The following is a 23,749-nucleotide window of genomic DNA, read 5'->3' on the forward strand; positions in this document are numbered from 1 at the left end:
AAATTGGTGCACCCATTCTGACTGATGTGAATGCTGAAACTAAATTCTCATACACTACACAGACTAAAAGTAACTAATCTTTGCTAGGAGGGATTGATAGTTTAAACTACCCTGTGAAGCAATGGGAATTGTTTATATGGTTGAATATCTGACCCAATACATATAAATAAAATCAGTATTTTTCCCTTCTAAACTGAGAAGGCTATAAAACTTAATATAATTAGGTCCACTGTGCTTAAACACTTTACATTATTTATTTCATTTTATCCTTGTTATAACCCTAAATGGGAGGAACTAATACTGTTAGCTCCATTTTGCAGATGAGAACTGAGGCGTGGAAAGGTTAACTAACAGGCTCAAGGACACCCAGCTACTACGTAAGAAATCTGTTACTAAAACGGAGATCTCAACCAGTGCTAGAATCCAAGCTCTGAACCATTATAATACCTTTTCAGTATCCTCACCTTTCACACATTAGGTGAGTATGATGCCGTCTGGTCTGGAAAGTCAAATTTCCAGAAAGTTACAAAACTGGTCTGGAGAATTCAAGTTTGCAGCTCAATCCTAATCCATCTGAAATAGTAAAGATTTTTTTTTTAAGGCAAGCGGCTCATAATAGTGGCTCACAGTAGAAATCATAAGGGTGTCACAGGTCAACAGTGACTGAGGAGAATTTCAGAGATGCTTGTACTAGGTCTGGTTCTAATTTGTAGTTCATTGTGAAGAATACTAAACACAGACAGGCACTCAAGATTAAATGAAAAAAGAAAAGGCCATTTTATCCAATGGAAACCTTTTAAAAATTGTCCTGAATAAATTGTTGCATACCTCACAATTTTCTCCTGGTGTTTATTACAGGATGTTGCCAAAGTTTGCCTATTTGGTGCCCAGCCAAAAGTTTCACAATTTCCCTCTGATCTGAAAACATTCTTGTCATATTTTCTTTTGAGTCATCAACTTTTCCAGACATCACACAGTTGAGTCAATTAAAATAAAGTTAATTGGTATTGTAGTCCTTTGTCAAATTAAATCATTCCATATGGACGGGTTTGCAGATTGCTGGAGATGTGTTTTGGGAAGGTGAGAGTTCAGAGGTGAAGGCCAAGAAACTGTTTTACTCCTTTGGAAATAATAGGTGACCTCTTTTTAAAAATAAGAAATGTCATTTTAAAATAATCTAGATGCCAATCCTTGGAAAAGTAATCTCTTGAGTTTTGCAGGGTTTACTTAAGAGTGCCCACAGAGGAACACATGTAAAACAGATCGTCATAGAGAAATCATCCTGAAAGATTGTTCTCATTCATAAATGTTTATCATATTATTTTATTCGTTGCATTCCTTATTTAATTCTTAAAATACACATTTGGAACTTGAGCTACTACATGGTGAGTTTATGTAACTTTAGTTAAAAATATTCATATGTTCAAATAACTTCATAACCTTTCTTACAAACCCTCTTGAAGGGTTCTCTGAATTTCTTTAGATGGTTCTGGGACCAGAAATGCTTATAGTTTCACTATGTTCTTTTCTTCATTAAAATAGTAGGCTGCACTGGTAATTGTTATTTTGACAACTTATTAACAGCGAATCTTCCATTTATTATATATACCATGTATGTGGTGCTTGAATGTGAAATAAATTTATATATATATATATATATATATATATATATATATATATATATATCAACTCAACCTTTATAATAGCTTTATGAGGAAACTGAGGTCCAGACAGTTTAGGTAATTTGCTCAAAGTCCCATAGCTTTAAGTGGAAGGGATTCATTCCTTTCTCTGCATGTGAAAACATTGTCTTACAAAAGCTCATCTATTTACCTTAGATATAGTTCTTAGTATAGGCATAGAAATGATTTAAAAAGAGGATCACTTGGTAGTGAGAATTAACTGGAAGTTTTATCAATATAGAGACAGAGCCACACAAGTGACCCCTATGAAAATAAAAGAAGCTTACAGAATGAGAGGTTTTTTTAGGTTTATTTATTTATTTTGAGAGAGAGGGAGAGAGAAAGAGAGAGAGAGAGAGAGAGAGAAAGAGAGAGAGAGAGAGAGAGAGAGAATGTGGGGGAGTGGCAGACAGAGAGGGAGAAAGTGAATTCCAAGTAGGCTCCATGCTGTCAGCACAGAGCCTGATGTGCGGTTTGATCTCACGAACTATGAGATCATGACCTGAGCAGAAATCAAGAGTTGGATGTTTGACTGAGCCACCCAGCCTCCCTAGAATGGAAGTTTTTCTTTTTTCTTTTTAAATCACGGTGCCTGTCCTGGTGGCAAATGAGAGGTGTCTCTAGGTGCAATAGGAAATGTGTCAAAAGGGAGGTGGCAGTCATGAGAGAACACCGAGGAGCAGTTCCGGAATCAAGAAGCATTCATCTTTTGCCAGAATTCCACTCCAACGGATTATTTTTATTCTGATCATCACTTAGGAATTTTTGGCACCATGTTTTTAAAAGAAGTGTAACTCCACCGCTACTAGATTCTGTACCAACAGAAGAACTTTACTATCGGTAGGAACATTTTATGCTTAAAATGTTTTTCTCCATGGAATTCACCTTTAAAGATCGTTTTTCTATTTATTTATTTATTTATTTATTTATTTATTTATTTATTTATTTATAATTGGTTATATATATTTTTAATTTTTTTTTAACATTTATTTATTTTTGAGACAGAGAAAGACAGAGCATGAACAGGGGAGGGGCAGAGAGAGAGGGAGACACAGAATCGGAAACAGGCTCCAGGCTCTGAGCTGTCAGCACAGAGCCCGACGTGGGACTCGAACTCACGGGCCGTGAGATCGTGACCTGAGCCGAAGTCAGACGCTCAACCGACTGAGCCACCCAGGCGCCCCTATAATTGGTTACATTTTTATTTATTTACCTTTCTAAAATTTTCCTCAGAATGATACGCTGGAGAGAATGTATACCTTTGACTGGTGGACGTTCTAGAATAAGACTTAGGATGATATTTGATGTATGGTCTGTGCCAGAGTGGTGTCAGTGATAGGAAAGAGGTGTAGAGTATCATGATCCAGCAATAGCTCTCATCATAAAGCAAAGAAAAATGAGATAATTTTACAGAATTAAATTAGATTACATTGCTTTCTGCTCAAAACCTTCCACTGCTTCCCACAGCACCTGGAATAAAACCTCAATCCTTCACACACACTATCCACACCTACAGGGTAGGGTGCTACAGACCTCTGCAGCCCAGTGACCTCTCCCAGCCCTCAACAACCTCCATGCTGACCTCTGCTCTTTCCCTAGCATGCTAAGTGCATGCTAGCCTCTGGGCCTTTTTATTTGCAGTCTCCTCATCTAGGACGCTCTGTCCTCGGAGCCTTTGCCTAATTCACTGTTCACATTAAAGTCCTCTCTATGTCTGATCACTTTCCAAAATGGCCTCCTTATCCCCTGCCCATTCATTCTGACATCCTACCCTGCTTCATTTTCTTAATAGCATCTTTAGTTATCATTAAATTATTTATGTACTAACTAATTAATCTCCCCCAGAAAAATACAAAGTCAGTGATGTAGAGGATGTATGGGTCTTGTGATCAGCCTAGGATTGTACCAGCTACGCAGCATTTACTTACTGCGTTTGTTAATAAACAAAGAAAGAAAGAAATGCTGCAGGAGAGGGCTTCTAACTACTTTTTCACACTTGCAATTGGGCTCGCCCTCTCCATCTCCATCTCTGTGCTTTAGATAGGGCCTAAGAGAAAGAAAGATTGCCTCTCAACAACCTAATAATTGCCTTCTAAGTCAGTACTTCCTCTCCAGGGTTTTTGACATGACACTGTCCTCTGTCCAGAGGAAACATCATCCCAAATAATACATTTTTTTTATTATCCATGACAACTTCCTGAAACTATTTTTCTAACTTATTGCCAGGCTCCTCCAGCTTCACTTCCTACAGTACTGGACTGGGCTTTGCTACTGTTCTGCCTTGTTTATGTTCAGATTTCCTGAAATAATTCAGGGTGTTCTGCTATTTGCCCCGTCTCCACTAAAATGTTAGTATGGTTACCTCCTCTCCCCAAGGTCAAAGTCTCCTTGAGTGCCATCCACACACCTATCCAGATATATATATATATATATATATATATATATATATATATACTCTCGTATTCGAGGCCTTTTTCATTTTTTTAAAAATTTTTGTTAGCATTTGTTCATTTTTTGATAGAGAGACAGTGTGAGTGGGGGAGGGGCAGAGAGAGAGAGACACACAGAAAATGAAGCAGGCTCCAGGCTCGACAGCGCAGAGCCCAATGAGGGGCTCGAACTCAAGAACCATGAGATCATGACCTGAGCTGAAGTTGGACACTTAACCAACTGAGCCACCCAGGCGCCCCAAAGGCCTTCTTATAATGCTAGTACAATTATTGATTCTGTTTTTGGAATACATTTAATTAGTGCTTTGGTTCTCAGACAATCTTGTCTTTCTAGACTGAGTATTCCACCAATCCTAGCATGCTTGCTCAGTGATGTATATTAACCTCTGGTTGGGGATGACCCTTTCACTTATCATTGGTTACTCTTAATTTTTGAGGTATCCTCCCAAAAATGTAGGAACAGAGTTTCTTTCTACTTCCTTGTTCAAGAGTTTCAGTCTGCTCTTTGGAAACAGGGCTCTAATTCCCACTCATTAGTGTATGGAGAGGAAGTAAGAGACTGCATGCAAACAGAGCCTAGGAAATTTGCCTCAGCATCCCAGCAACCTTGGATGGAAATGATGGACGAGCTCAGTATGTTGCAATTAGTACTCAGGGTATGAAGGAATCAGGGACAAGACCTCAGTATTGCAGAAAAATAAAAATGCTTGAGTGAATTGAGTGAATTTACTTACTAATGTACCATTCAACTTCATAGCAGAGTGACCAGCATGATATTGAGGGTTTGACACAGGGTGACCGAACTTAATTGTTCATTCCTTGTCATAAAATGTTTACTTTGTTTTTAGCTATCCATGGTGCCACTACAACATTTTCCACACAGTGGGTACTCTATAAATATTGACCGGCTGGAATTTGGAATTTCAAGTGTCATAACGTAGGGGGTTATTGCCTTCTTAAAATTGCATCTGTGAACTGCAAATGTAGCTAATAGCTAAAATTGGATCTCTACCTTGAAACATTTCCATTCAGCTTCTGGTCCAAGTTACACAGCAAACCCTCAATGTAGAAATTATCCTTTTTTCTCTCTCTCTTTTTTAAATAGCCCCAACTCTATTATTTTAGGCCAATAAATAGTGGTTAATAATAGAGAAGTCTTAAATTTCAGGCATGTTTCTAGAGACTAACCTTAATGATATTATTAAGTGGAGGCAAAGAAATATTATTTGTTTTAGTCCTAGTCATTAAATATCCAAGGGAAGCACACATATCATGCCCCAGTTAATGGTTTTGTTTGGTTTGACGCTTGTTTCCTTAAATGTAGAAAATGGCACTGAGAATAGTAACATAAGTCTTTTTTTTTTTTTTATGGTTACAGTTTACCTTTAAATATAGCAGATCTTTAACTAAGATTTCAAATGCTTGGATAAAGTCTATTTTTTAAGAATCATGATAAAATATATCTCGCCTTAATGAAACTGGTATTATTAATTAAACACTGATAGAGCTATAATCAATCTCATTAAAAGGAGAGGGACATGAACTTTAGATAATGAACTAAATGCAGTAAACTAGAGAAAATGTCCTCCTTTGAAAGAGTAAGAATATATGTAGCTTAATCAAAATCTAGTAGTTCAGTTCTTTTTAACTCTACAAACAGTTTTTTAGCTTGTGCCTAACACTGAACTTCAATCTAGGTTTACAAACATGAATATAAGCTGGTCCCCCCTGGGAGCACTTACAGGAGAGAAGATTGGTTTCACAGTAGGAGTCATTTACCAGACCTATCCAAGACAAGCCTTGATTACAGGGAGAAATATTACAACTTCTACTTCTGTTGATAACATTTAAAAATTTGAAAAGAATAAAGAATACATTAGTAAAATACAAAATTCAAAGATATCCAATGTAAGGAAATTAAGACTTACTAATTATCTCCATGGCCTCTGGTGCCTTGCTTGACTCTCACATTTAGTATGAGAAATTTTGGGGGAAATAGTCAGAACATAAAAACAAATATCTATACCTTTGTTTATTGCTTAAAGCTGCGAGACACTCAACCGTACTTTGCAAAATTTACTAAATAAAACAATCAATGTTTAAAGGATTTTTTTTGAGGTTTGTTACTTAATAATGAAAAACAGAAAGCCAAATGCCTTTAAGGATATGCTTATTCTTCCTACCACAACAAAAATGGCTACAGTAATACACAGAAAATAACATGAAAATGTAGTTACATATTTAAATGCATGCCTTTGTCATAAAATCATCCAAAGATGAACAAGATTGATACAGATGGATAGACTTGAGTATTAGAAAGAAGCCACCCGACTTGGGAATTTTGCAATGCTGTTGGAGGAAAGCACAAATGTTGCTAACATGTCTCAGCTGACAGTATTTTCTAAATTCTAGTTCAATAATGAAATACACAAAGAAATACTTATTTTTGTAAACCACCAAAAGAAAGATGTAGCAAAGATGATGCACTCTCAGCAGAATATTATTTTGTTAATAAAAGCAATGTTTTGTGGAAATAACTGTGAAGTGCAACCACTGATGAAGCAGCTGCTCTCCCGGAATTTCTCAGAAGGATTCCAATGCAATATTGAGCAGAGAACACTGTTTTTTAAATCCTTCATAGGTCAGCGATTTAGGCAAAAGGGTACATAAACCCAGAAATGTTTGGTACATAAACTCTTAAAGAATACCTTCTATATAAAAGCAAGACATCTGAGATACAGCAGAATCTTCAAAATACTATGTAGTGAGATAGGGAGCGGTCATGAAAATCTTTCTGTATAAGCACGGCACAATTAGAGAGACTTAATACTTTAAAGGAACTTTTCAAGAATGTTGGACTTAAGTGGACTTAAAGCTAATCTACACATTTACCCTACATAAAAGAGTATTCTAAATTTGTTGAAGATAAATGGATATCACTAACATAACTAATGGATTATTTTTAAAAATCACACACTTATTCTAAAAAAGTTGAAATTCAAAGAAAATTTTGTCATGGAAAAATCATTTTATTTTTATTTATTGTTGAGAGAGAGAGAGAGAGAGAGAGTGAGTTGGGGAGGGGCATAGAGAGAGAGGGAGACACAGAATCTGAAGCAGGGTCCAGGCTCTCAGGTGTCAGCACAGAACCCAACACTGGGCTCAAACTCATGAATTGTGAGATCATGACCTGAGGCAAAGTCAGATGCTTAACAGACTGAGCCACCCAGGTGCTCCGGAAAAATCATTTTAAATAAGGATGCTAAGAGCAGTGCCTGGGTGGCTCAGTTGGTGAGTGTCTGACTCTTGATTTTGGCTCAGGTCATAATCCCAGGGTCACAGGATTAAGCCCCATGTCACGCGCTGTTCTTAGCATGGAGTCTGCGTGAGATTCTCTCTCTCTCACTCTCTCTGCCCCTCTCCCCCACTTGTGCGTTGTCTCTCTCTCTCTCTCTCTCTCTCTCAAATAAAAAAAATAAAATAAAAAAATAAAGATGCTAAGAGATTTTTCCAGGTTCAATAATAACAAAATGATATTTTGTTTCTGAAAGTGGTAATTACCAGTGTGTTTACTCTGAAACATTAATATCCGAATTAAAGAAAAATATATTCGAAACTTTTTTCCACCTGTTAAGAATCTTACAAATAAAAAGTTATTGTGGGCTTTGAATCCATTTATTAAAATAGTCAAAGGTATTATTTTTTGCCAGAAAAAATGACCTCATGAGGAAGATGAAAAGTCACAAATTTCAACAAAAATATTTGCATAACTTATAAATGAGGTTGAAAATGCGTTTATTAGGTAAGCCTGCTTTTTGATGCCTTTGTAATAACATTGGACTTGCATATCTTTTTAAGATTTCTCTTTAAGGGGCACCTGGGTGGCTTCTTTGGTTAAGCGTCTGACTTTGGCTCAGGTCATGATCTCATGGTCTGTGAGTTTGAGCCCCGCATCGGGCTCTGTGTGGACAGCTCAGAGACTGGAGCCTGCTTCGGATTCTGTGTCTCCCTCTCTCTCTGCCCCTCCCCACTTGCACTCTATGTGTGTGTCTCTCTCTCTCACACAAATAAATAAATGTTAAAAAAAATTAAAAATAACTTAAACAGATTTATCTTTCAAATTTCCCTGATTGTCTTATAAATATGTTACAGTTTGTTCATTTCAAAAGGGATCCATCCAGTAGGGGCACCTAGGTGTTAAGGTGCCCAGTTAAGACTTTGACTCTTGATTTTAGCTCAGGTCACCATCTCATGGTTTGTGAGTTTGAGCCCTGCATCGGGCTCTGCTCTGACAGTGCAGAGCCTACTTGGGATTCTCTTTCTCTCTCTCTCTCTCTGCCCCTACTCTGCTTGCATTCTATCTCTCGCTCAACAGAATAAAAATAAATTTTAAAAAAAAATTATAAAATTAAAAAAAGAATCAAAAGGGATCCTGTTAGCTAGTAGTTAGATCTACAGGCTGGATCAGATTCAGGTTTGTCTTTTGGTAAGAATGTTTGATAAACAATATGATTCAATCAGTAGTCACATGATATTTAGTTCTTTATTTTTATAGATATTAACAGCCATTGCTTAGATCTACTAGTTCATTAGGGGATGCAAAATGGTGATATTGTAACTCTATCATTTAAAAATTTTTTTTCAACGTTTTTTATTTATTTGTGGGACAGAGAGAGACAGAGCATGAACGGGGGAGGGGCAGAGAGAGAGGGAGACACAGAATCGGAAACAGGCTCCAGGCTCCGAGCCATCAGCCCAGAGCCCGACGCGGGGCTCAAACTCACGGACCGCGAGATCGTGACCTGGCTGAAGTCGGCCGCTTAACCGACTGCGCCACCCAGGCGCCCCCGTAACTCTATCATTTTATAAGCAGAAGTATTTACATCAACTATTTGGTTATCCTGAGGAAAAGTTTGTTGAACATAGGCGGGATAAATGCCAGACTCTTTCCCTTCATTTACTAGTTTTCAACATGATGATTTTGCTCCCTAGTATTGCCTGCAGTATCATATACATAAAGCATATGATATACCAAATATATGGATACACATAGTACACAGAGGCTTGTGAACAGAAGAGAACTAGATCAACAGGATGGACTAAAAGTTCAATAGACTTAGAATACAGAGTGTCAGAGAGGGAGAGAAATGCTGAGATTCTTTCAACAAATATATTTTTGGATGCGCAGCAAGGTTAAGCTTTGTGCTAAACTTAAAGAATATGGCAATTAATGAATAAAATTCTTTCTCTCAGGAAGTTCATGATCTAGTGAGGAAGAAAGACAATCACAAACAAGTAGCTATAATACCTTGTATTAGGAGTTTCTATAGATTTAAAAGTATTATAGACTCATGGGCACAGGGATAAGGCCACTGTGGATCAAAGAAGATATAATAAAATAAGTAATGTTTGAGTAAATTCTTAAAGAATATTTTGGGATTTTTAATAGCCCTGGACACAGGGCAGAAAATGGAAGGCATTCCGGACAGCAGGGCCCAAATGCACAAAGATACAGGACTTGGGACAGGGGAGATTTCTGTGTTTGAGGAATCAAATTAAAACAGTTAGGCTGGGATATATTTCTGGTCCAGTTCCCAGCCCTCCAACATCCCAGGACCAGATGAAGACGATTGGGATAGGGAGAATGGGTGCCTCAGGGGTCAATGATATGGAGAGTGACTGGAGATGTGGTCTTCATGAGCTTGGTTCTCCATAAATCTCTTGGACCATTATATCTGCTGGGGTAGGACAGCCCCCAAAATGACTGAAGTGATTTTCTTGCTGATCTGATGGGGTTTGAAGATAAAATTAAGGTGATTTAAAACATATAGTGTGTTGTATATTATTACAATATAAACTATTGTGATATTCCTTGCTTGCTTGCAAGTGTGAAATTGAGATTTATACCCGTAATAGATACTTAAATTATCTCATTTGATTCTCACAGTGATACTGCAAAAAAAAAAAAAGCAGATAAAGATTATGATTATCCATGCTTAATAACTGAGGAAATAATTTCAGAGAGGGTAAGAAATTTCCAGGGAAAATATATCAGTGCGAGGTCACTGGTCTAGCTCTTCTGTATATATATATATATATATATATATATATATATATATATATATACACACACACACACACACATGTACATATATGTATATATACATATAGGTTGAGGCATTTATCTACAGATATGTCATCTGTTGAAGATTGTTTCTTGAGTTATTAACCATATATGACAATGTGTCACTGCACATGAACCATTTCCAAAAGCCTAGATCTTTTTCCTGATAAGCAGAGTATTATTATACCCTTGGTTTATCACAAATGGTAAGCAGAATTCTGTGGTGGCCCCAAAGATTCCCTGTTCTTATTGTACTTACTCTATATAATCTCCCAGACTGTGAATGCGATGGATTTCACTCTTGTCTCTGACATCTAGTACCTGATTTAAAGGGCTCCTGTGATTATGTCAAGCCCATACAGACAATGTGCTTTGAGAGCAGCCAGGAGCTGAGTATGGCCTCCAGCTCACATCCAGCAAGGAAACAGAACTTCGGTTCTACAATCTTGAGAACTTAATTCTGCCAACAATGAGCTTGGAAGGGGATCCCCAGCTCTAGATGAGAGAGCAGCCTACGGAAGCCTTGATTTGGACCTGTGAGACTCTGAGCAGAAAGTTCAGTGCAAAAGGATATAACAGTCTGAAATAAATATTTTGATAAGATATTTCTTGGAGAAAATAAATAAGGTTTTTATGTTAGAAAACAATAAAACATACTAAAATATTTTAAGCCAAATAGATGTTTCCCACTGAAAGAGTAATGCTGAAAACCAGCTTGAGTTTGCATGTAATCACGTCTCAGAATATGAAAGACTGAGTTATGTGGTTTACAGGACTAAGAATGTAGTGGGTCTATATAGCTGGGAAGGAATAAGGATGGAGCAATAGAAAGTTGGCAGGGAAAGGGGTGGAGCAGTGAGAAATGCTGAAATGGAAGACTAGAGGAATAGGGTGGGCGTAGGCCACTGGCTTGGATCTGGGCTGATGCAACCACTACATATAGGGTACATTTAAATTGAAGACACACTAAAGAAATCGGCTGACTCCCTTAATCTGAAATACTCTGAGGTTACAGTAGAGGAAGCATTCTCTCCTGAGGAAGAACAGTAATACTTGGCTATTCTAATTCATTTCCCTTCAGATTCACCTCCCCCTCAGAGAACTTCCGAGTCCCCATAGCCAACCCCAAAATTGCCTCAGGGAAGATCATTTTTCACTATTCTGCTCTAACACAGAGGGGGCATATATCCTTCTCTCAGTTACCTATAGTATATATTTGATTCTGGCCTGACATATTTAACAAAACCACACAAAAGGAAGCATAATGGTAACAGAGATAAAATATAACTCATAACTGGTAACTAGATGAGAGATCACAAGCTCCATCTGTCCTCATAGAAACTCCTCTGTGATTGCTTTTATTCAAATGGACTTTACCTTGTTGGAGGCATCTGTTTCTCAAGAATGTACCTTGACACATGTAGACTTTGCTTGGTTTTGATTCTGCCAGAGGTAGAGCATGAGAAAAGGATTCAAGGGCAAGTAGTTTATTCAGGAGGGGATTCCAGGAAATACCGGTAAAGGATTAGAGATAAGACATGGGAGAGAATAAGCCCATAAATTGTGTGCTATCAAGCTAGTTGCCTGTGTGAGCAACTGGAGCTCATTTCTGCTGGGGAATCTGAGCAGGTGTATTCTACACCTCAGAGTCATTTCAATCGAGGTGAAAAGAAGCGGAGGCATTTATCTGCAAGTACCTATCATCTGTTGAAGTCTGTTTCTTGAAACATTAATTATCCCTTAGTTTTAGCTCGCCGCATCCAGGTGCTGAGCATGCTCTCTTGGCCAGCAAACAAACAAACATGAAAGCAAACAAAACATCTCTTTGCTGGATTGTCGCAGTAAACATCTTTTCCTTTGTTGAGGTCAATACGGAGAGGCACCAATAGTGTTTGCTATAAGACTTCTCAGAATCTTAAGGCTCAGTGACAGTCAGTAAACAAATTTCTACAGATCCTTGCCTACCCAGGCACCCTCTCCAAGTGGCTCATTCCCACTCCTAACCAGAAGTCTCACAAAAGCACTACATCAAAACAAGAGAGACTACAGGGGAGTCTTCTTTTTGTGTAATAATGGAAATCCCTGAGTCCCTCTCTCCCCCTTTCACAGGCCAAAGAAAGGCTGTCATCCTGCTCTCTGGCTCTTCCCTCCCGGAGGGAAATACTTAGACTGGTATTGCTGCTCTCTGAGCCCTAGACTCACTGTTAATCACTAGTTTGGACATAGGCAGTTCAAAGATTATCAAATGGTTTGTTATGCTAGGATTCAGTGCTTGTTTCCTGGTTTTCCTTAAACTTTAAACAAAATATCTTTAATTTTGAAGAAATGTAATCCACATGATTCTCATTTGTATATAAATAATCTGATGTTCTTTTTACATGAGCTCTTTGATGTTTGGGGAAAAAATGTGTCCTCATAATCTTCTTGTTGAAAGCAGGAAAGCATTTTTCGTAAAATATAAACTCTCAGGGAAAAAATGATTTGGTAGATCCTTTTGAATTCCTGCTGTTTTCATTCATGTGTCATGTATCCATCCACCCACCCATCCACCCATCCACCCACCCAATGAACAAACCTTTACTTACAACCAAATAAAATAAGTCACAGAACAAGAACTCAAGGAGTTCATAATCTGGAATGGAAAAAGACCGTGCAAATAACCTGCCCTTAATTGTGATTCAAAAAATATTCTAGGTAGTGTTAGGTCCTACCAACACAAAACTAAGTTTGATACCTGACCCCAAATGCTCTTGAGCTGGAGCAAGAACAAGTATGTTAGCAGTTGACTGGAACACAAGTCAAACTGTAAAAATCCTGCAATATAAGTAGAAGTAAGATGCTGTGGCAGCACAGCGGAAGGGTGAGTAATTGAGTTTATGGGAATTTGGGTCGCCTTTAAAGAGGAGGCAATGTTTCCTGGGTGTGAACATTCACAGACACAAATGGTGTTGGCTGAACTAGACACTAGAAGGTACAAAGAAACCTGGGTGTGGCAGTGTGAAGGTGTTACACTAAGTGGTGCTATGCATTACACTATTTTCATACATATAGAAATCACTGGAAAGAGTGGATTAGTCTCTTCACATTCATGATTTCCCATCTAAGTCTTTAACAGTGCTTGGTAAAGTTGTAACTCTTCTGGACAGTTAGTTCTTCCATTATGTTAAGTGGTTTTTCCAGACCTATCTTCAAACACTATTTAATTGAACTGCCTATACTCTCATAAAGCTTCCTTTTCTTCCACTTCCTTTATAAAACAGGCCATTAGGTGGCTGTTTCTCCTATGGCATTTCATTCCCTCCTCGCCTCTTCTCTTTTTTTTTTTTTTTTTTGAACGTTTATTTATTTTTGGGACAGAGAGAGACAGAGCATGAACGGGGGAGGGGCAGAGAGAGAGGGAGACACAGAATCGGAAACAGGCTCCAGGCTCCAAGCCATCAGCCCAGAGCCCGACGCGGGGCTCGAACTCGTGGACCGCGAGATCGTGACCTGGCTGAAGTCGGACGCTTAACCGACTACGCCACCCAGGCGCCCCGTCGCCTCTTCTCTTAGAAGAAGGAATAATTCTCCTACTCAAACTCAGCCTCCTCTCACCCCTCTGTTCTTCTTCTTAAGTTTATCTGTCTTGAGAAAGAGAGAGAGAGAATCCCAAGCAGGCTCCACATTGTCAGCCCAGAGCCTGATGTGGGGCTTAATCTTGCGAAACATGAGATCGTGACATGAGTTGAGATCAAGAGTCGGATGTTTAGCTGACTGAGCCACCCAGGCACCCCTTACCCCTTCTATTCTTAACTCCAGATCCTTAGCTATCTCAAAGTACTTGCTCCATCAAGGACTTTTCCGTTCCTCCTTTCAGCTCCTCCTTTAGCTCTTTTTCCTTAGCCTTAAAATTCTTTCACACACCTCTCATCCTAAAAACCATCCCTATCCTTGTCCTTGTCCTTCTAGTTCCCTCCCTATCTCCTTCCATTTTCATCCATTTCCTTGGAAGTATTTTCTAAACCAAAGCTTCTCAAACTTTAATATCCATAAATCACTTGAGGATCTTGTTAAGATGAAGGTTCTAATTCAGTAGTCTGGGATGGGGCCTGAGATCCTGCACCTCAACCTAGTCCCCAATCTGTAATGCTGCTATAGAGAGGTCATTCTACATAGCAAAGGTCTAAACTCTAGTTCCCCTTATGTCTTTATCTACCATTTATTCAGAACCCTCTTACCCTCTGGCTTCTAACCTCTAAACCTCTAATGCCCCCCATAAAAAATCACCAATTCACCCTGGAATACCAAACCCAATGGACACTTTGCAGTCATAGTACCTCCCACCCTCTTTGGGGAGTTAAGCATCCCTGACTGTTAATGCAATCTACTATGATGTTATTCGCTCCTGGTTTCTCTTTTGTCTAACCACAATTTCTCATCTTCTTTTTGAATTCTCCCTGTTTACCTGCTTTTTAAAATGTTTATGTTCCATCCAGTTTATATTTTACTGTATACTCTCTTGAAACAATCTCATCTAGTAATTTTAATTTCTGCCTGGATACTATAGAGTCCCAAATCTTCCCTTTCAGTCCTGATCGATCTCAGACTCATATATCCAATTGCAAAACTTGAATCATTAGCATCTCAAGTTCAACATGTAAAATTAACTCATTAGCTACTCTTCAAAACCTGTGATTCCTCTTTTGGACATCTGTACCACCTTCTATTTAATTAATCAGGACAAAGATATGAAATGACCTTCATCTCTTCCCCACCTTCCATCCAATCATTAAATTTTTTGGATTTTTTTTCCTTAGTATCTCTCAAAATCCAACTTCTTCAGTCCATTCCTACTGCCACTGCTGTATAGATCAGGTCTTTCTTCTTAACAGGCTTATAGAATAGCATCTTCACTGATTCAAACTTCTCTGGTCTTACTCCCTTTCAATTCCTACTAATTGCGGCACATTTAGTCTTCCTAAAGTGTGTAAAACCCTGCACTGTCTCCCTTTAACAAGAAAATAAAGCCTAAGCTTAAGAACATGACTTAAAGTCCTTCCTTATTTGGCCCTATCTCCAGCCTCATCTCCTGCTTACCCTTCCCTCAAAGAAACTTTATAGTCCATTCATACTGAACCACTTGGAGTTCCCCATAACTCTGTGCTTTCTGACATTTTTATGCCTTTGTAGTTCCTCTGTCTCTCTGTAAACTCCAATAAACTTTCAAAATAAAGCTCAGATGCCATCTTTTGTGAAATCGATTATGTGAATTCAGAGAGGCCTACATGTTTCTTTTAATTTTAAAAACATGTATATATAGAATTTACTATTGAGTTATAGTTACTCATTTTTGTCTTTACACACTAATCATTATTATACACAGCTATCCCACAACACAACCTTTAGTGGACTTAATCACTCCTGTCTCAGTCTTCTTTTTGTAGCTTAATCCTATTAATTAAAATTTTTCTGCCTAATGCTTCATCTGGATGCTAGTAATGATCCAGTATATTTGTTAAATATAATTCCCATTCTATCATTAAATTACAGCTATAAAATAATTTCCCAAAGGAAGAGCTTATATAAGTATAATCCAGCATCTCATTATGGCTATTATGGTTGTACCTTTCCTAATGGAAATATTTAAGTTAATTTAGAACCTGAATAATGTCTTCTCTAACCTTTTATACCACTGTTTTGATGCTTACACATTGTATTACAATTCATACAAATGAATATTCCTTGATTATAATTTCTTTTAAATCCATTTTTAACTTAAAATGTTTTAGCACACCCCCCCCCCCTCTTTTTTTTTGTTTTATTCTTGTTCTTTTCAGAATATCTGGGAAGCCAATGTGTATATACAAAAAAAAAAAAAAAAAAAAAAAAAAAGATTGTATATAAGAGAAACTTAGGGTAGTTGTAGTTCTGTGGCAAAATTAGCTGATAGTGGTACCTTTCTGCTTCCCACCATCACATCATGAACATCAATTCCCCATGGAGGCCAAGATAGAATGGATGGATGGTCAGGAGGCACACTGGTCTTATGAGTGGATGAAGTAGGAGCTTGCCTGTAAAAGAGGATAGCAGGAGTCATTCTGCCCTCCACGAAAATAAGATCAAATAAAATATACTTTCACATTTCTCATCAAAATGAGAGTTAATATGGCAGAGTTTGCAATTGTTTTTCCTTGATTAAAAGGCAAAGCCCTGGGAGTTATTAAACCTTAACCATTATCTGCTATTTCAGGTGAGTCTGTTGGTTTCTTTTTTGAAAGAATGCAAGAGATGTAACGACTTGTTTAACGTCAATATTTCCTAGGAATTTTTTCATTATATTTACCTTTATTTGTATGTTCAATTTTAATTTTAACCTCAATGGCTGATATCAAGTAAGAAATCAATACAGTAATGATCAGAAGAATTCATAAGAATGTATTGACCTTGAGTTAGACAAGACAATGCTTATTCAAGGAGCAAAATCCCAAAGGTTAAATCCATATATCTAAATTCAAAATTGTCTTACGCTAAAATAACAATAGCAAATGTGTAATAAAGGTGAATAATTACTATTCAATAGCACATTTCTTATATTTACATAATTTAAAGTTAAAAGAAACACATAGACCTCTTTCAATCTACACAATAAAAATGCTCCAGCAAAGTTGGTAATGAAGTAAATTTCTGAGCTGACTAAAATTATAAATTATAAATTTGGACATCTTTTTTTTTTTTTCTGGAAGAAAATGAGCTAAGTTTAAAGTCTGCAAATGGCTTAAGATCTTAAATGGCTTAAGATAGTGGTCAAATCTACAGGTATTGGATTTTGTATAGATAGAAGGGATTTCTTCATCTTTCAGAGCAATTCAGTTCCATTGAACAAATAACAAGAGTCTAACAGGTACTGTGGGGAATTAAAAAAGTGAGTAGGAGACAGCTTCTTATAAAACAGTAGAAAAGAGAAAACAAAGCTCAAGCAAAATGTGTTAAAAGCTTGGTGAGTGGAGAGAGGGTGATGATTATTAGAAGACATCAGAAAAAGTATCAGGAAGGAACTAAAATTTTGATGCACCATGGAGGACTGTTAGAACATTTGCCCATCTGAAGGAAGAGAACATAATTTGGGGGAGTGGTTCTGAAACCTTAGGATTCACAAAAATCTTGTGTGTGTGTCGAGAGGTTGGTTGTTATTTCATTCTGTATTAGTTAGTTATGGCTACAATGATGTTTAATAAAACACCCAAAAATGTAGTGGCTTAAAACAACCATCCCTTAATGTCTCTTATGATTATTCTGGGCAGTTCTGCTCATCTGAGCCGGGTTCAGTTGATCTCAGCTGAGATCCCTCACGTATCTGGTGTCATGTGGTGGGTCAGGTGGGGGCTGTTGGGACTAGGGGCAGGGGTCTCAGCTGGTAAACTTGCTTCCTGTGATCTCCAAATTTCCTTTAAGTTACCCTGGGCTTTTTCACCTTGAGAAGTAGGCTGAAGCTGAATGACTCTTGAGACCTTCCCTCAAAAGTGACATATAGGCACTTCTGCATTCTATGGGCTAGTGCAAGTCTCAAGCCAGCCATTTAGGAAGCAGACTCCACCTTTTTATGGGATGAACTGCAAAGTCACATTGTAAGGGCAGGAGTAGAGAAAGGGGAATGGTAGTGGTCATACTTGTAATTAGTCTACCACAGAGGCTTCTTCATTTTGATTGAAATATGGAGTAGGTGGAGTGAAGTTATCTGGAGATGTAGGCTGGGGTTAACCTGACATATTTATTTCAAATTTAGGCAGTAGTGAGGAAACACTGAAGGGTTTTGGGCTGGGGAGAAACTTTCAGAAGTCTGGCTCTAAGAATAATCTTATGTGGATATGCGTAAATAGAAGCAGAAAATGGGAGAAAGGATATGTTTTTCAATCATGTAGATGGAAGTTAATAAATGTTCAAATCAGTGTGGTGTTAATGGGTGCAGAATCAAGGGGCAAAGTAAGAAACTTCCTTCTAAGGAGACTGACCTTATAAGACCACTGATAGGATTACAGGCATGATGGGCTGGTAGCACCTCCTTATGCTTTCCCTTTTATTCCATTCTCAAATATTTAACACATCTCCCATTATTCCAGTTCAGAGCTCCCAGAATTTATTGTCAATTGTTATATGATAATATGGCATTCATAACTGGTAGAACATACAACCATACAGAGATGTGGGACTGAGACCCATTGCTTTGATCTAACATTCTAATGGAGCTAAGCTTTCTTATCACATCCCAGACTGGAAGTTTTTCAGAGATTGAGGGATTAGTTAATTTAGTAGTTTTTTTTTTTTTCACTCAGTGATTCCATACTTCTATAGATCTCTAATTTTAAAATTTGTAAAACATTTATTGAAAATGAGATGAGGTTGAATGAATACATTTTCAGTTTTATTTAAAATCAAATAAATCTGTGACTGATGTGAGAAAAATGGTCTAGAAACCACATAAAGTTTAATGAGATAAAAACATAGATAGACAAGATCCTAATACCTAATTATCTTATCTTGAAATAATTAAAATGTAAAGGATACACATATTAAATAGTTGCACAGCTGTAAGCATTACACAGTACACATAATGAAGTCATAAAACATTTTATACTGCTTTATTATAAATAATTGGAAACAATATTTCATTTTTTCAAACCCAGATAACAAAACAGTAAATATCATGCTTTCTTTTTTTTTTCATTATTTCATTTTATTTTTGTAATATGAGTTGGGAAATAGTATTTATCAAAAGACTGGTAACAAAAATCTGTAGGAACACAAAAGAACAAAACACTCACTTTCATTCACTTAAATGAAAACGATCAAGAAGGACTTTAGAGGGAGAGGCTGAACAGTGCTATGAAGGAGTCACCAAGAACTGAACAACTGCATAATATGGGAGAATGTCACTTGTGAGGCAAAACAGGGTTGTTACAGATGCATAAACATGAAGACTTGATGGCAAATTTAAAAAATATTTTCCTAAAAATGGAATAGCTTTATTCTCTCAAATAGAGGAAATCTATATTGTTGCCTTGAACAAGCTTATTTTTCTAAGAAAGGACACTTAATATGTATTTCAGTTTTCTTACCTCATAATAACTCACATTTTGATAAAAATGCTTCACTACTGTAACCTTGAACACTTAGAGGCAGTGTTTATTTTTGATAAAATACTGTACTAAATTCAAATTGCCACAAAAACTTGTGCCCCCCAAATTCACTTAAGATAGATTATCCCATAGGAATATTTTCATTGAGAGAATTATAGTAGCTAGAAGTCACAATTTTTAGATAACTGATTAATTTTCTCTTTTGGGGTGTTTTCCTTATGTTTAATACAGAATTTTGACAATTTTCTCCACTAAATAATTTTTTAAAAATCAGAAGTTGCTTATGAAAACAGAGCCTGAGAGAGAAAAATGTGAAGAAATAATGTAAAATAGTATAGTAGATTTCTTTTAAAACTTGTGTTTGTTTGCTTCAATGAAGGACAATCTTGCATATTCCAGATTAAACAGCTATTAGGTTTACCATGGATATAAACATGCTACGTACAATGGTATTTATAATTCTTCTTTTATTTTTATAGACTTCAAAGTGTATCTCTCCTAGAAACTGGAACAGGGTGAATCTGGAAAACATGTTTCACTTAATTAGCAAAAATTAAATTAGCATGAAATAACAGAATGAAGAATTGAAATGGTGATTTTAAAAATAATGAAGTTACACTTAAGTGTACACATGCAAGAAGATATTGTAAAATGAACTGTTCCAGTTTATTTGGTTTTACTCCAACTGAATATACTCTAAAATACTGGTTTCATGTATAATATCAAAGGAAATATTAAATGCATGTATATTATTTTAGGAGCTTGATGGTATATTTCACATTCTTTAAATTTTACTCACGCTATAAATATATTTATATGTCACTCAGTTTTTAAAGTAAATGAAAACTGTAGCATGGGGGGTAATTTTTTGCTTTATATGTCCATACTTGATCATGTCTATTTCTTTTCTGAAAACTGTATCAAAAAATCAGAGTAAATGGAGCATGTTTCTAACTCACACTATTATTCTTCATGCACTACAAGTCATTATGGTTTACCAAAATGGAATTTACATTTGAAGATGGGTTAACTGAAATCAACTAGTAAGTATGACTTAAGAGTTAGGCTTCTGAAATCCATTAACATTTAACCAACTTAGAGGGCAATGCTATTATTCTTAAACTTTTATCAAAATTGTGCAAAAGTATAAACTGATTTTTAGTAGGTTTGCATAGAAATAACACCATTTCACTTGTGTGATACATCTTTTCCAAAGGATTACGGCAGGCCTGTTTGTATTTTTCATGTATATTCTTTCTTTGTTGTTGTTCATTTCCCTCCTTCTTCCTTCTCCTCCTCTTCCTATACCTTCTCTCCTTCTTCTTCTCCTTCTCCTTCTTCCTCTTCCTCCTCCTCTTCTTCTTCTTCTTCTTCTTCTTCTTCTTCTTCTTCTTCTTCTCCAGTTTTTATATGAAATTAACCATATTTATCATCTGGCTACCATAGTTCTAAAATAAGATCCAGTAGTAGTTTGAAGCACAGTGAACTGAGCAGTTTCTTCCCTTTTTAAAACATGATGGTGAGTGGCATTCCCCACAGTCAAGACTTATGAACACGATTAATCCCATCTAGAGACTTTTGTGAACTCTAAAGGCTCCAAGTCCACAGTCAAGAACCTTGGTGACTTCACATAAATGCCACTTGTGGCTGGAAGGGAGACAATATTGTTTGCTTCAGAAGTTTTCAAGCAGTTTCTTATCTGGTAGCTTCAGATTTTTTTTGTTGCTTTTATGACTCCTTTCAACATTATGCCTTCAAAAGTCCAAAGGTCGAATCATCATAGTTGTGGAACGTAAGGAGTAACTGGGCCCTTTGAAGTAGTGCCACTTTATCCCATTCAGTTTTCCATGGTTTTGTCCAGCAGTATAGAACATTCCATTTAGATTGGATGGGCCACAAGCATCAAACCACCAGCCTGAAAAATTAGTTAATAATGAAAGAGAAAAGAAGGAGAAGAAACAATTATAAGTAAATTGAACATCTGGAAATTAGTGGAATTAACCAAGGTGGAATTCATTTATACTTGTTATGACCATTTGCAAATACGAGGCATTCAACAAAAAGCTTCTGGGTAAGTGCAACTGTTTTAAGCGACATCCAATTTAGGCAATGTATGAGTAGAGAGGAAAGCTTCCATGGAAACCAAGCTTCAGGGTCACTCCATTGGGACTCATTTCCCATTGTAATGATGGGAAACTTCTGGGATTCAAGATAAGATCTATTTCAGTCCTAGATTTATATGTAGGGCAAGTAAAATGCAGATACCCTTAGTCATTCCATGTTAAGCTTGTTATTAGGACTAGAACAATAATTAGTGAGGAAGTTCAGAAGTTTTGACAACTGATATCTACATAGAGTGAAAGAAATGTTCTCCATCTACTTCATATTTTTGCCAACAACTGGCCCTCAGCTGCTTCTGAAACTAATTGGATACTGGGCAATGACTATGATGCACAAATTGAATTTGAATTACTATGTTCTCCCTATATTTTACAGCAATATGAGAAGTGTTCATCAATAGTAGCCATACAGTGTCTATACAGCAGTATTTTTTTTTCTGTGATTGTTCAAGCTCTTTCAAAACTTATTAAAAAGAAAAACAACTTGATGAGCAACATGGAGATTCTATGCTTGTATAGTTCTCTGTAAGGGTAACTTAGTAATTTATTTTTTTAATGAATTAAGTTCTTAGATATTTATTTATTTATTTATTTATTTATTTATTTATTTAAATTTTTTTTTCAACGTTTTTTATTTATTTTGGGACAGAGAGAGACAGAGCATGAACGGGGGAGGGGCAGAGAGAGAGGAAGACACAGAATCGGAAACAGGCTCCAGGCTCCGAGCCATCAGCCCAGAGCCCGACGCGGGGCTCGAACTCACGGACCGCGAGATCGTGACCTGGCTGAAGTCGGACGCTTAACCGACTGCGCCACCCAGGCGCCCCAGTTCTTAGATTTTTAGATAAAACATAGTACTTTTTCTCTGTCTCCTGAAGTAACACTACTGAAATCTTTAGGGAGAGATCTATGCCAGACACATTCTGGCATATTTTTATTTGGATACAGCTGACCTCCCTTTGATTACAGAGTTATACCTAAGGGACTAATAGCTAAAGAAAGAGAAAGCTGTACAACTGATGTTTAACTGATGTTAACTTGTGTATAACACAAGCATCATTTTGCAGAAACTTTAGAAGAAGTTAAATGGAGAAAAGCTTGTTCTCATTTTTCAATTTTGGAAGATGAATACAGCAAGGTTGTGTTTATAAAGTCATACTAGAGACATAGCAAGCTGTATTAATCACAGCGCATATTAGAGAAGAATAAGGTATGTCTTGAATTTGGAAAGGCTGTATTAAATGCTATTTTTCCAACTGTATGCAGACAACATAGATGTTAATGCAGTCAAAACATGAGAAACGAGAAAGTTCTTGTTTGGCAAGGAAGGAAGAAATGTAAAATTCCACATTTTTTTCTTAAGATTAATTCCTTTAAATTTTTTTGATAAATACAACTAGTAAAAATATGTTATTTGTATTACAAAAAGCATTCTGATATTAGGGAATGCATTTACCCTAAAGACTCTCAAAACACCAAATGAAACCCAACTTGATTGCTCCAGTGTTTCAACTTTCTCCTCCTTTTCTCTGACCTTCTTGATGCACTCTTCCATCATGTTAATGATCCTCTCATAGTGTTTCAAATATCCACCATGGTCTCTGAAGGAAAGGCAGCTACTCTATTATTAGGAACTTCTATGAATCATAGAATGATCCTCCAAGTTACATTAGGTACTCGAGGTAAAAGTATGTATTTTTGTTTGGTTTAGAGAAAGTCACAAGAGTTCTGGACAACTGTGGGAAGACAGAAGTCTGTTTCCAACAGCAGCCTGGCAATAAAGGGCACAGGCTGAAGGGTAGATTCATTAGGAAATTTTGGATGAGTTTAGCAAAGACACAAGAAACAGTAGGATTCACGTGAGAGAATCAGAGAAATTGATCTATATTTTTTCTGATGAGTAAAGGAGGGTAATGTTTGTGGTAAGGGGAATGGCATTTTGGATATCTTGAAAGAAGACCATATGGCTGGGTCATAGTTAGCATGAGAAAATAGCAGCCTCAAGCTGAGACGGTCAGAAGATCAAGTCACAGTCTTTTATCCAATATCCTAAGAACAATGTAAAGGCATGGTCTATTTACAGGCCTACCTCATGTACTTAGCACTGTACCTAACAGTTTGCTTAACAAATGACTGGGGGAGTGACTATAAGCTTACTGACAGATTGGCTGTTTTTGACTATTTCTCCTTGTAAATTTTCAGAGTCTGAAGTAGTTTAGTTTACTAAAAAGTTATATTTGATATGGGGCGCCTGGGTGGC

At 36.9% G+C, this 23,749-nt stretch overlaps 1 protein-coding gene across 5 annotated transcripts in view; it reads right to left on the reverse strand.

The window, feature by feature from the left end:
- Positions 1–18,627: 18,627 nt before the first annotated feature.
- ANGPT1 (angiopoietin 1) overlaps positions 18,628–23,749 on the reverse strand; it is a 245,140-nt gene continuing 240,018 nt past the window's right edge. For all 5 annotated transcript variants that reach the window (XM_040494250.1, XM_040494249.1, XM_040494251.1 and 2 more), the window contains exon 9: positions 18,628–21,284. In XM_040494250.1, coding sequence (XP_040350184.1) covers positions 21,124–21,284 — 161 coding nt within the window. In that variant the 3' untranslated portion in view covers positions 18,628–21,123. The remainder of the gene's footprint in view (positions 21,285–23,749) is intronic.

Source organism: Herpailurus yagouaroundi, unplaced genomic scaffold (assembly GCF_014898765.1).
Source record: "Herpailurus yagouaroundi ecotype Mexico unplaced genomic scaffold, PumYag 186, whole genome shotgun sequence".
NCBI classification, from domain to species: Eukaryota; Metazoa; Chordata; class Mammalia; order Carnivora; family Felidae; genus Herpailurus; species Herpailurus yagouaroundi.